The 13,263-nt window shown below is 45.7% G+C and overlaps 1 protein-coding gene across 1 annotated transcript in view; it reads right to left on the bottom strand.

Moving 5' to 3' along the window:
* Positions 1-7,769: 7,769 nt before the first annotated feature.
* Positions 7,770-13,263, bottom strand: part of c1h12orf43 (chromosome 1 C12orf43 homolog) — a 48,380-nt gene continuing 42,886 nt past the window's right edge. The window contains exon 6 of the mRNA XM_038791540.1: positions 7,770-8,818. Within this exon, the coding sequence (XP_038647468.1) occupies positions 8,320-8,818 (499 nt within the window). The 3' untranslated portion in view covers positions 7,770-8,319. The remainder of the gene's footprint in view (positions 8,819-13,263) is intronic.

Raw genomic sequence — 13,263 nt, 5'->3', positions numbered from 1 at the left:
CTTGGAGTGTTCCTTTTCCCAGTAGATGAAAAACAAATGAAAATTCTGCAACACTATCTGTCGCATCAATGCACATATACACCAATACAAGGGAGTCCGGATAAGTACAGATCCTGGCCTCTCTAACAAAATGCTGTTTGCATTATGAAAATAAGTGGCAGCAATTAAAAGAACAGGAGCCACAAAAATGCAGCAAACGGAAGAAGATTAATATCTTCCTGTCAGACTATCAGTTCCGTTAAAACCTAATATGTCATTTTGCAGGTTTCTACATGTAAGCATTTCACGTTAGCACAGTGGTTAGCACTGTTGCTTCACAGCGCCAGGGACCTGTGTTTGATTCCTGGCTCGGGTCACTTTCTGTGCTGAGTCTGCTCTCCCGTGCCTGCATGAGGTTTCTCCGGGTGCTCCGGTTTTCTCCCACCAGTCCCGAGATGTGCTTGTTAGGTGAATTGCACATTCTGAATTCTCCCTCTGTGTACAGGACAGGTGGTGGAATGTGGCGACTAGGGGATTTTCACAGTAACTTTGTTGCAGTGTTAATGTAAGCCTACTTGTGACACTAATAAAGATTATCATTATATTATTATTAACAGTGTGGAGCCAACTCATTGCAAGTGCCTTATAAAACTTCGCCAGAAAGCCATCCGGCCCTGGGCCCTTCCTCGACTTCATCCCCCAATACTATCGATCACCTCATTTAGGTCCAGCGGCTCCTCCAATGCCTGTCTCCTTCCTTCATCCAACTTTGGAAACTCTACACCGTCCAGGAACCGTCTCATGTCCCCTTCCTCTCCACCGGCTCCGACCTACACAATGTGTCACAGAACCCATGAAACGCCTCATTTATCTCCCCGGATCTGACACTACCTTTCCCCTCTCTGTTCTTACCTTTAAATTTCTCTGGACGCAGCCTGCCTTCTCAGCTGATTGGCCAGCATGCAACTCGTCTTCTTCCCATATTCGTATTGAACCCCCTTCACCCATCTTAACTGCCCCACTGCCTTCACCGTTGTCAACCTATCAAACTTCCACTGCAACCTTTTCCTCTCTGCCAGCAACGTTTTAGTGGGTCCCCCTGCGTATCTCCTGTCCATCTCAATGATCTCATCCAACAGCCATCCATAGTCCTCCCTCCGCCTCCTGTCCCTGTGTGCCGTGAACGGGATAATCTCCCCTTGGACCACCACCAGAATGTGGCCGCTGGCACCTCCCCATTCTGATTGATTTCCACATACTCCCTGATCGCCGACCTCACCTTTTCACGGAACCCCTTATCCGCCAACAAAACCAAATCTAGCCTCCATCCCAGCCTACGCACCTACATCCAAAACGGTAGTGATCAAATATCTCAATTCCTGGATACTGCGCCCCCACCACCCCAAACAGCATCGCTCAGCTCATCACAAAGAAATCAATTCTCGAGTACACTTTATACACGTGTGAGAAAAAGGAGTGCTCCTTCCCCCCACCAACACCCTCCCCCGGTCTTAAACCTCCATGGGTCGACCATTCCCTACCGCTGCATAAACCCGCCCAACACCTTCGCCATCTTCAACCTCCCAGTTGACTTGGGGCTCGACCTGTCCACCCTCGGTTCCATCACACATACCTTCCCCCCCGATTCCCGTACTTCCTTGGTCCCCACAAATCCGATTCTCTTTTCCAACAAAATGGCCACCACCTGAGACTTTGAATCAAACCCCACATGGAATACCTGTCCCACTCCGCAAAATACAATATGCAGTAATAACAACCAACATACAAGACAAAAAGTGCCCCTCCCACCCTCCAGCAACAGACATCAACAATACCCTCCAACCGTTACAGCTCCTCCATCTCACACCAATTTTCAGTTCTCCCCCAGTTTATGGTGTCTTATAAAGTCATTAGCCATTTCTGGTGTTTCAAAATAATACTCCTGGTCTTCAAATGCAACCCAGTTTCGCCGGGTACAACACCCAAACCAAATCTTCCTTCAGTGCACCGTCTTGACCCTGTTAAATCCTGCACGCCTCTCGCCAGCTCAGTACAAATATCTTGATTATATTCGGACACAGCTCCACTCCCATTCGCAGTCTCGCTTCTCACTGGCCCATCGCAAGATCTTTTCTTGTCCAAGAATTTGCGCATCCGCACAATCACCGCCCGCGACGGCTCCCCCATTCTCGGCCTCTGCCTTAAAGAACTGTGCGCCATGTCCACCTCTGGATCCTTGACCAGCACTCTTTGCTCCACCAGCACAGCCAACATCCTTGACACAAAGTTTGTGGTGTTCGTACCTTCCATACCATCTATTATCCCACAATCATTAAGTTCTGCCGCTTGGACCTGTTTTCTTGCTCCTCCACCTTCACCCACAGCGACTTACACAGGTTTCCCCAGGGCCTCCACCTCTGGGGACACAATCTTGTCGCTCTTGTAGGACACCACTGTCCCACCTCCCATAACTTTGCTCCTTGTGCCTCAAGGCACTTTTCCACTCCGTCCATCGACCCACGCAGAGGTTCCACTGCTCCCTCGATGGCCTTCGACCGGTCCCCATGCATCACTTTCCCCTACTGTCAAAATTCATCTGATGAAGGTCTTCAACTGCTCCATCTGGTCCTTTCCCACTGCCGTCTACCTTTACCCCTCCTCCATTTTCTCAATTATTGATACACCACAGGTCCCTTCCAGTTTCTTTACCCAGGTTTTTGACCGTTTTTTGCCAGGTCCCGTAGCCAGCAGACATACCAATCTTGGGGAGAACCTCTCCCTCTGCACCACTTTCCTGCCGGAGCTATCCCACTACCGGATGTAAATTACCTAAACCAAGGCCTTTGAGCTGGAGCTGCCCTGTATGCGACCACTCACTCCATGGCCGTCATGGGAAGTCCGCTTTAATGTTTTCTGATATTGTGATAGTCTAAATGATTTATGTCAAGCAGCTAACAAAAGGGAAGTGTAACTAATAAAAGTTTTTTTTACAAAGCTATGAACCTGGAGTGATGCTTACTGTCCAGAATTATGATTTCAGGATAATATGATAATCATGAGGGAATTTTAATCCGGATACAAATTCATGCATGTGGGAATGTGATAGGTTTAATTTGATAGGGTTAATTAAAATTCGGGATATTTGAAATTATTATGACCAATCCTGTGTTGGATTGGTTTTGGGTTAAAAACGTCTGGTCAGGTTCAGAATTATTCCTGACACAATTGACCCAATGAAGAAGGAAAATTTTGGGATTGGGTTAAAAAAAATATGGAGAAATTATTAAATAAAATGGGTCCCTGACCGTGTTTTTGTTAGATTAAAATAAAAGGGTGGTGATGTAACGACATCCATTTGAGAACTTTTGCCCCATCCCTTTCAAAAGGGCAGAGAATTAAGTCATCAGCAAATGGCTGAAGATGTATTTAGATTTTTACAGGAATTGGGAATTACAAAATTTTAAGTATCTGTGGGGAAATATTAAAACCAAGTTTTGAAAATATTGTAAGTGTGGTCAAGTCAAATAAGGAATTAGTTGGGTTGTAGATGAAATACAAGCTTGTATTGTTCAGAGCCAAAGTCAGATTATACATTTGCAGTTTGGCGGTGATAAAAGTGAAAAGTTATACCAGCCTTTCAGGATCCAGACAGCAAATGTGCACAGCCTCCATGTTAGATACCGGGGCGGAATTCTCCGGCCCCCCGGGGAGTCGGAGAATCGCCAGGGCCCGGCGTCAATCCCGCCCCCGACGTGGCCCGAATTCTCCGCCGCCCGGGAATCGGCGGGTCCCGCCACGCCGGTCGCCCCACGGCAATTCTCCGGCCCGTGATGGGCCGAAGTCCCGCCGCTGACAGGCCTCTCCCGCTGGCGGGAATCAAAACACCTCTGGGGCCAGCAGGATTGGCAGTGCGGGTGAGCTCCGGGATCCTGGGTGGGGGGGGCGATCTGACCCCGGGGGGTGCCCCCACGGTGGCCTGGCCCGCGATCGGGGCCCCACCAATCGGCGGGCGGGCCTGTACCATGGGGGCACTCTTTTTCTTCCGCCCCGCCATGGCCTTCACCAGCCGCTGACGCACCGGCGCAGCCTGCGAAGGCCTTTCGGCCCGTTGGCGGGGCGCCAATGGCCATTCGTGCCGGTCGGCGGAGCGGCAACCACTCCGGCGCGGGCCTCGCCCCTCAATGTGAGGGCTTGGCCCCTAAAGGTGTGGAGAATTCCGCACCTCTGAGGAGGCCCGACGCCGGAATGGTTGACGCCACTCCAATACACCGAGACCCCCCGCCCCGCCGGGTAGGGGAGAATCCCGGCCCAGTGCAATTGCTGGTATGGAGCACCATTCAGAAGTCACAATTCAAAACTTGTAAGCCAAGAGGGCAGAGAGAGGGGTGGTACCAGAACGTGCAGGTACAAAGTTCCTGGTGCACATGATGCCCTCTCTCCAGACTTTCCTGAAAAAAAAGAGCAATTCACTTACCTGCAGGGGGCTAGCAGGGACTCGGGGAGCTTCACGCAGCTTTGGCTGCAGATATGGGCCCCCGCACCTCCGGTTCCGAGTCCATGCATGCGCACGGTGGCGGCCTCCAGCGGCTGCGCCGAGCGCCATGGCCGACTCAGACCGAGGACCATCAGCAACAAAGAAGGTGCCCCCGATTGGTCCCGCGCTGCTTCATCTGACCCGGCCTATTGCTGCTCCGGCCGCTCATAAGGCCCCCTCTGGTGATGAATTCCCCAGCCCCCCCACAGCTGCTATGCGCGAGTCCTGACTGGCCAAACGTGGTTAGAAACACGGTGTCGGGAAATCGGCCGGTCAGGATCAGAGTATCGCTGGGAGGGCCTCTGGCAATGGCCCCCAGCCGCACGGCGTGATTCACAGGCGAGCGATTCTCTGGTCGAACGGCGCCGGGCCTGATTTGGGCATAAAGGTCAATTCTCCGCCTCCGCACCAAACGCGATTTCGGCGCAGTGCTGCGGAGAATCCAGCCCCACATATATATCACTGCTTTTCAGATATCAACCCAGGAATGCAAACGTTTTTTGGAGCCATTAAGAAACCATAGACATGTGTTTATTGATAATACAGCTATATGTGCCTTGTTAACTATGGGATATTATAATTAGGCAAGCGTAGAGTTTCTGTAATTGGTTAAATACTGCCTCGCTTTCAACTTAGTGTACTGAATTCTGGAGAAGTTAAACCCAGATTTGGTGACTGTTTTGCCGAACCCATCCATTTAGACTGCAAGCATGACCATCTGCTTCTATCCACTTGCTATTTAATCCTCCACCCCTCTCTCACTTTACCTCAGCCTCCTGCACTGTTTCAGGAATGTTAACTCGGTTTCTTTCTCCACGGATGCTGCCTGTGTATATCTAACGTTTTCTGTAAATTTAGTCCTGGTGGTTTAGTCACTCACTCAGTTTGATACAACGCAGCATCAGCTGAAAAGTGACAGCAGCTTACTAGATTGGTTTCTCTATTGGGTATTGCTTCAAGGGATATATTTTTAAAACAAAAACACTGCATCTGGCCAAGGAATAAAACAAGGGAAGTTTCAAGTCAAACTTGTAAACAGCTAAATCAAAAATCCAGAACTTGGACTGAGGCATGTCAACAATATATATTTAAAAGAATCACATTTATAACTAAGGTTTCATGCTTTGATTCCAACTGAGACTCTTGTGCGTTTTTTGGGTTACTGAAAGGGTTGCATTCTTTTCGGAAAGTAGATCTTACCATTTGTCAGTATAACAATAGAATGCTAAGTGGCTCGTCTGAAATTGAATTGATATTGCATTATCATTTTAACAACGATGTTCACCCATTTGATACAAGGGATAAGCAGCTAGACTAAAATACGGACAAGGGAATTTACTTTACATAGCTTTCAGCTCATTCCATACATAGAATTTACAGTGCAGAAGGAGGCCATTCGGCCCATCGAGTCTGCACCGGCTCTTGGTAAGAGCACCCTACCCCCATAACCCAGTAACCCCGCCCAACACTCAGGGCAATTTTGGACACTAAGGGCAATTTATCATGGCCAAACCACCTAACCTGCACAACTTTGGACTGTAGGAGGAAACCGGAGCACCCGGAGGAAACCCACACAGACACGGGGAGGACGTGCAGACTCCGCACAGACAGTGACCCAAGTCAGAATCGAACCTGGGACCCTGGAGCTGTGAAGCAATTGTGCTATCCACAATGCTACCGTGCTGCCCTGCACATATGTGTTCAAAATAGAATTAACATCAAGTGAGGCATTATCTGAATCACCTGAGAATCCCCTTCTCAAAATGAGCCAATGTGGACAACTAATGTTAAATGCTGTAAAAAATAGAATTAACACAGGAGTTCAATGTGGAGAATGATCAACTAATTAGACACACAAAGGCCCCACTTTCAGTAAACTGCTTGTACCAATTAAAGAGACATGTTTTCCTTTAACAACTGAATATCCTTTAAAAATTGGAAAGTAAAAGCAGTGAGCAATTTGGCACATAATGCAACAAAATAACAGTACCAGGGATGTGATTTTCCCCAATGAAGCAACAAGAACATGCAGGAAGAATCATAGGAACACTGGAATATGGGAACAGGCGTAGGCTATTTAGCCCTTCCAGCCAGTTGCGTCATGGATGATCTACGTCCTATCTCTATAAACCTGGATCCCTCAATACTTTTGGCTAACGAAAAGCAAATATTAGTTATAAAATTAATAACTGACCTAGTATTATCTAGAGGGCACAGTGGCAAACGTCTTGACTTCAGGTAGCTTACCAACATCGGATTTTCCAGTTAGTAACAAATGCACCATGGTGGCTCAGTTCATTAAACATATTACATCAGGGTGGCACGGTAGCACGGTAGTTAGCACTGTTGCTCCAGGGTCCCAGGTTTGATTCCTGCTTGGGTCACTGTCTGTGCGGAGTCTGCACGTTCTCCTTGTGTGTGCGCGGATTTCCTCCGGGTGCTCCGGTTTCCTCCCACAAGTCCTGAAAGTTGTGCTGTTAGGTGAATTGGACATTCTGAATTCTCCGTCTGCGTACCCGAACAGGCGCCGGAATGTGGTGACTCGGCTGCTTTTCACAGTAACTTCATTGCAGTGTTAATGTAAGCATACTTGTGACAATAAAGATTATTACATTTACAGCACAAACAGATAATTTGGCCCAACTAATCTATTCTGCCGTTTATATTCCACACGCGCCTCTGCCATTTTACTTCATCTAACTCCATCAGAGTATCTGATAAGGTTACCATATAAATATAGCCTTATAAAGCAGATCAGGTGGGGAAGGTCTCAGCCATGATCCATTGTGTGTTGATTTATTTGATCTCAGGAACACAGAGTGGAGAAGCTACTGAGCTCTCCTGTGCCATCGAGAATTTATTTTTAATAGAAAAAAGATCAGCCAGGGTTTCGCTCCTGATTGCTATTCATTTTCTCCTAATAGAAACAGCTGACATGGACTTTCAGTCGAGATTTTTAGGTTTAATTATCTCCTTGGTTGAATACATCCCCGGTGCTCACTTTTCTGAGCTTACATATGAAGAATGACCACTTGAACGAAGTGCTGGAAGAATCACCATGTTAAGGAGAGGAAAGAAAAAGCCAGCATGTGGGAAAATGGCGAAGACTGACATATCCACCATGTAAGGCACTGATTTGACGTGCCTTGGGAATGAGGAGAATTTGACAAACAATTTGAATTTTGTTTGTGCGGCATCAGGGAGTTCAGATGGTATTGGATATGTTGCTGCAAAGACTGCATCGTCTTACACTGGGAAAGGAAATCCATCATCGTTTAATAGGTGTAAACAAATCACCCCACAGTTAGTTAATGTGATAGGAGTTACAATGGTAAAGTTTGTTTCAGAGAAAATAATAAATTTACTACAGCATTTTAACCACATGGATTCAACAGATTTTAACAATGTAGCCATTTTAAAAATCAGAACACCAAAACATTCTTGAAACCGAAAGAAAATTAACTGAAATTGTTGCCATTCAAATCAATGAACAAATGGTCTATTATCAATTCAGCTACTTTGGAGATAAATGAAACAATGAGTTCTACAGTCAAAGTGGCAGTCCATTTTATATAGTTTTGTTGAATCAGCCTAGCAGCTCTCCAATCAAAGACATTTTCCCAAAGGCAGGACTGCAACAAACAGGAAGGCATTGCTTCCTCATCTCTTCTGAGAATAGAGTTATTTCAAAGTAATTTTCAAAATAAAACTATACATAATGAGAGGAACAAAGGAGTTTGCAAAACATCATTTGAAATAAACACTGTTTTTTGAAAAATAAGAGCTCACAGAACTATGGTGCCCTGTCAAGACCCATACGTTACAGGAATTTTATTTTTCTTTGTTTGATAGGAGTTGGATTCAACTCTTTCAAATTCAGATTTGACATTTTTGTATTTCACTCTTTTCTTCTTGCTCCTTTCAAGGTCGGCCTGTTCCATTCCAAAGTATCCTTGTCCCACAGTAGCTCTATCCACAAGTTCAATTTGTCCCCGCACACTCATTGGGGCTTTGCACGCCTGCTTTGATTTATTTTTTGAACTGGAATCAAAGCTATCTTGCTTGGACACTTGCTCACCTCCTTTGCGATCACTGTCTTTAACTAAATTAATTGCACCTTCTGCAGCCAACTTTCTCTTTCTCTTTTTCTTCTTCTTCTTCTTCCCTTTTCCTTCATCTTCGGCCTCGGTGAGGTCTTTGGTCTGGTTTGTCTCTGACTGCGTGCTGAGGAGGGAGCTTTGCTGGAGTATGTCACTGCTCGAGACTGCCGCTTCCTTCAACCGCTCCCACTCACTGTCGGAATCACTGTAATATTTGACACAGAGTGGTTAAGAACTTGTGGTATGCGCTTGCAATAGAAACAGAGTTAACCTAGTAAAACTGCAATCATTTTATGCATTTAGGACCATCTCAAAGTGTAGCAATGTACACTTAGTCCAAGAAAGGATCTGATAATATAGCTTTGAACATCGGAAGATGAACACGATTGGTTTTGTCTGTCCCCTTCCCCCCCAAAAAAACCTATATATGCTTCTTATATGCATACCTTCAATTGTACAATTCTTCCCAAAAATTGATCAAATTAATTACAATGCTGGGTCAGGCAACGTAAGTAAACGACCATCAAGCATGCAAAATGTGGCCTCTCAGTTATATGCAGGGTTTCCACAGACACAAAGATACTCAGGAATGACAGTAGATACAGTTTCTGTAGTGATGCTTTTTAAAGTTAAACTATGAACGTCAATTGCATGCAATTCAAACTAGTGAGTCAATAAAATGACTGCAAAATATTTTTGAGATGCCCGGAGTTGACAAAAGGCGATATATATACACACATCCTTTCTTTCTTGGTAGCTTAGTCTATTTGTGGTCTGAAAGCATGACAGCAGTTAGCATCAATGACCATCAACAATGATTTGAATCTGCCGCTAGCTGCCACCTAAAGCTCTTTAGACAGTAACCTCGTCTTAGCTTCTCCATCAGCAGCAATATTCCTCACATAGACAGTGCTACTACTTTAGCTAGAGCTGTCGTTGGCAAGACTCTTGGCTGCATAATCTGTGCAGATCAACAGTGCAATCACTCATCTTCCCCTTTATTAGATTATAAGCATTTTCCATGTGTGAAAAGTCAGTCAAATTCCGACCAGGGTGCTGTCGCCTCAATTAACACTTGGCTTGGTTCAGCAATTTACAGCGGTGCTGCAGGCCACAGTGTCAATGATCTGAATGTCGCATTAATAGTCATTAACAAGGGTTTACACTGCGAAAATCGACACTGAACATTACTGCTGCAGTAAAAACTGGTCAGAAATGAGAAAAAGGACTGGAAATGCAGCATAGACTGCCATCTACCAGTCAAACACCCTCACTGCAGTATACTGCACAGGTGCACATCTTTCTGAAGGATTTTTTTAAAAGTTCAAACAAAATGCAATTTATAGGGCTCTACTCACCAACTGCTATGGGGAAGTGGCTTCCATGTAAACTAAAATGCAAAGACTGCCACGTCCAAGTCTTCATTATTCATCACTGTTTTCTTGCCATATTTCACAATCACTCACAGGTTCCTGTGCCGAGTACTAAAATATCAAAGGGATTCTCACTGCTGGGTCAACATCAGGAATGGACAGCACATGGTAACAAGATGTAGGTGCACTCCTGCGCTTTCTCACACACCTCCTGATTTTAATAATACCATTCAAGGCAATTCCACATGGACAGGAAGAAAACTACTGGACCAATAGCTTTTTACATACAATTCTTTTGTTTCCCTTAAGAACAATCAGGATAACAGTTGCCAGGAAATCGTGATAACGTGAAAAATCAAAAAATCCAGTCATTGGGAATGTGTTGTTTTTTAAAAAACTGTTTAAAAACACAAATGTGTAGTGGCAGAGACAGTTTGGGTAGGTTTATGGAACTAGTGCTTTTGATCTGTTGATAAGCCTCGCAATACTGAACAGATGTTTACCTAAGGCAAGTTGGTAACTTGGAGAAAAGAAAGTCGAGGGTTTGAGTGGATATTAAGAGTTTCAAAGGAGGGAGGCGGTGGCAGCCTTTTCTCGACTTTCTGGCTCAACGATAGGGTACGGGGACAGCAGCAGCAGCAACCCGGGGAGGGAAAAGGGGAGGGAAAAGGGGAGGGAAAAGGGGAGGGAAAAGGGGGGGGCCGACAATGACTATGTTTGTTTATTTAATTTTAATATTTTTTAAGTTCTTTTGTTGTTCATTAGGGTTGGGGGGGTGGGGGGATGTGATACATGCGCCGATACGGTCTGGGGGTGTCACAGTTATTATGGGTTATTTTGTTGCATTTCATTGTTTGTCGTTATGTTTTATATTTTCTGTAAAAAATTCCAATAAAAAATTAAAAAAAAAAAAAAAAAAAGTTTCAAAGGAGGAGATGAGGTGTGAACTTCACAATTACATTCTAAACGGTGGATGCACGGAATTGGGGGTAATTAAGAGTGACTTCAAAAGCATTAGTTCAGGTAAGGGAAAACAGTATATCAGGAACAATTTCCACCTATGCAAGTTGGCTGTTCTTAGAATTCAGCCCACGGCAGGAAAAGCTGTGTGAACTCCCAGAAAGTTGTGTCGGTAGGAATGTCTGTTTGAACAACCATTTTTTTTGCCCTACGTCAGAAACAACACCAAAAGACAACTGCCTGGTATGGTAACTATTACTGGAATTTGCTTATAGTTTTTAAAGCTCAACAGGATGATGTTTGGGGACGATTAGCTCTGAAGTTAGGGAAAATAAAGGGATTGGAACTGGGTAACTTTAAAGGTACTGCGTATAGTCATTGAATTAGGTGCATTTCTAGTTGACTTTCTTATGATAAATTTTATTGCTTAATAAATTTTTATTTTATTTAAAATCATGTCTGGGACATCCTTCTCTGGTTTCCACATCTTTCCTCATATAATACTAAATTGCAAAATACAGTTGAGAGCAGGTGGTTCAAGCTTCCCTTCCGGGATGTGCAATGCCTTGGCGTTTCACACCAGCTGTGCTCTTAACACAATGTCAGGTCTTCAATTGCTGGACAGCAAAGGAGGTTTGGGGGGGGGGGGGGGGGGGGGGGGGGGGGGGGGGAATGACACACACAAAACACTGAATTGTAACGTGGTTAATATTCTACGTCTTGACAGGCCTGAATGAGGGTCAGAACAAGAACACCAGGGAAAGCTACAAGAGAAAGAAAGGTTGGGTGTGGGAGGGTCAACATGACGGCTGCCACTTTCCCACATTAATCCCAGCGACATTATGCCTAAACTACACCTCAGTGCTCGTGATCCAGTTACCCATCAAATCCCTTAAAGTTTAGCGGTAAGGAGGTTCTTTTGGAAGCTGCCTCCATTCAAACGCCCGGTTCAGCAGCACCTGCAGGTCTGTTTCTTCAAAGAGCAGTGAAACACTTGTCTTTCAAACAGAGGTATAATTGTGTTTCCTAAAAGCAACATTAGCTGTGAATTGCACTTGTTTGGAATTCCTCATGTATAACAGACCCCTGGGTGTAGCAACAGAATGGTTGTGGGACAGAGGGAGTGGAAATAAGCAAGAATTCAGTCAGGGAAATAAACAGAAATAAACAGAAGCAAGGGGGCTGCAGAAGGATTTGGACAAGCTAGGAGAGTGGGCAATGAAGTGGCAAATGAAATACAATGTGGAAGTGTGAGGTTATGCACTTTGGAAGGAGGAATTTAGGCATAGACTATTTCTAAATGGGGAAATGCTTAGGAAATCAGAAGCACAAAGGGACTTGGGAGTCCATGTTCACGCTTCTCTTAAGGTTAACGTGCAGGTTCAGTCGGCAGTTAAGAAGACAAGTGCAATTCATGTCAAGAGGGCTAGAATACAAGACCAGCAGTGTACTTCTGAGGCTGTATAAGGTCAGGCCGCATTTGGAGTATTGTGAGCAGTTTAGGGCCCCGTATCTAAGGAAGGATGTGCTGGCCTTATAAAGGGTCCAGAGGAGGTTCACAAGAATGATCCCTGGAATGAAGAACATGTCGTATGAGGAACGGTTGAGGACTCTCGGTCTGTACTCGTTGGAGTTTAGAAGGATGAGGGGGGATCTTATCGAAACCTACAGGATACTGCGAGGCCTGGATAGAGTGGACGTGGAGAGGATGTTTCCACTAGAACCAGAGGACACCATCTCAGACTAAAGGGAAGATCCTTTAAAACAGAGATGAGGAACAATTTTTTCAGCCAGTGGGTGGTGAATCTGTGGAACACTTTGCCGCAGAAGGCTGTGGAGGCCAAATCACTGAATGTCTTTAAGACAGAGATAGATAGGTTCTTGATTAATAAGGGGATCAGGGAGGCAGGAGAATGGGGATGAGAAAATATCAGCCATGACTGAATGGCAGAGCAGACTCGATGCACCGAGTCGCCTAATTCTGCTCCTTTGTCTTATGTTCTTATGGATATGGGAGTGAGGGAGTGACCGGGTGGAGATGTGGGTGACTGAGTGAGTGGGGGTGTGGGAGTGAGAGACCGACTGAGTGGGAATGTGAATGATGATCAGGGGGGGTGTGGGAGTGAGGGACTGACCGGGTGGGGTGTGGGAGCGAGGGACTGACGGGTGGGGTGTGGGAGGAGGGACTGACGGGTGGGGGTGTGGGAGGGAGGGACTGACCGGGGGGGGAGTGAGGGATGACGGGTGGGGTGGGAGTGAGGGACTGACCGGGTGGGGTGTGGGAGTGAGGGACTGACCGGTGGGGTGTGGGAGTGAG

Source organism: Scyliorhinus canicula, chromosome 1, assembly GCF_902713615.1.
Source record: "Scyliorhinus canicula chromosome 1, sScyCan1.1, whole genome shotgun sequence".
In the NCBI taxonomy this organism is placed as follows: domain Eukaryota; kingdom Metazoa; phylum Chordata; class Chondrichthyes; order Carcharhiniformes; family Scyliorhinidae; genus Scyliorhinus; species Scyliorhinus canicula.
This window is presented reverse-complemented; position numbering and strand designations above follow the sequence as displayed.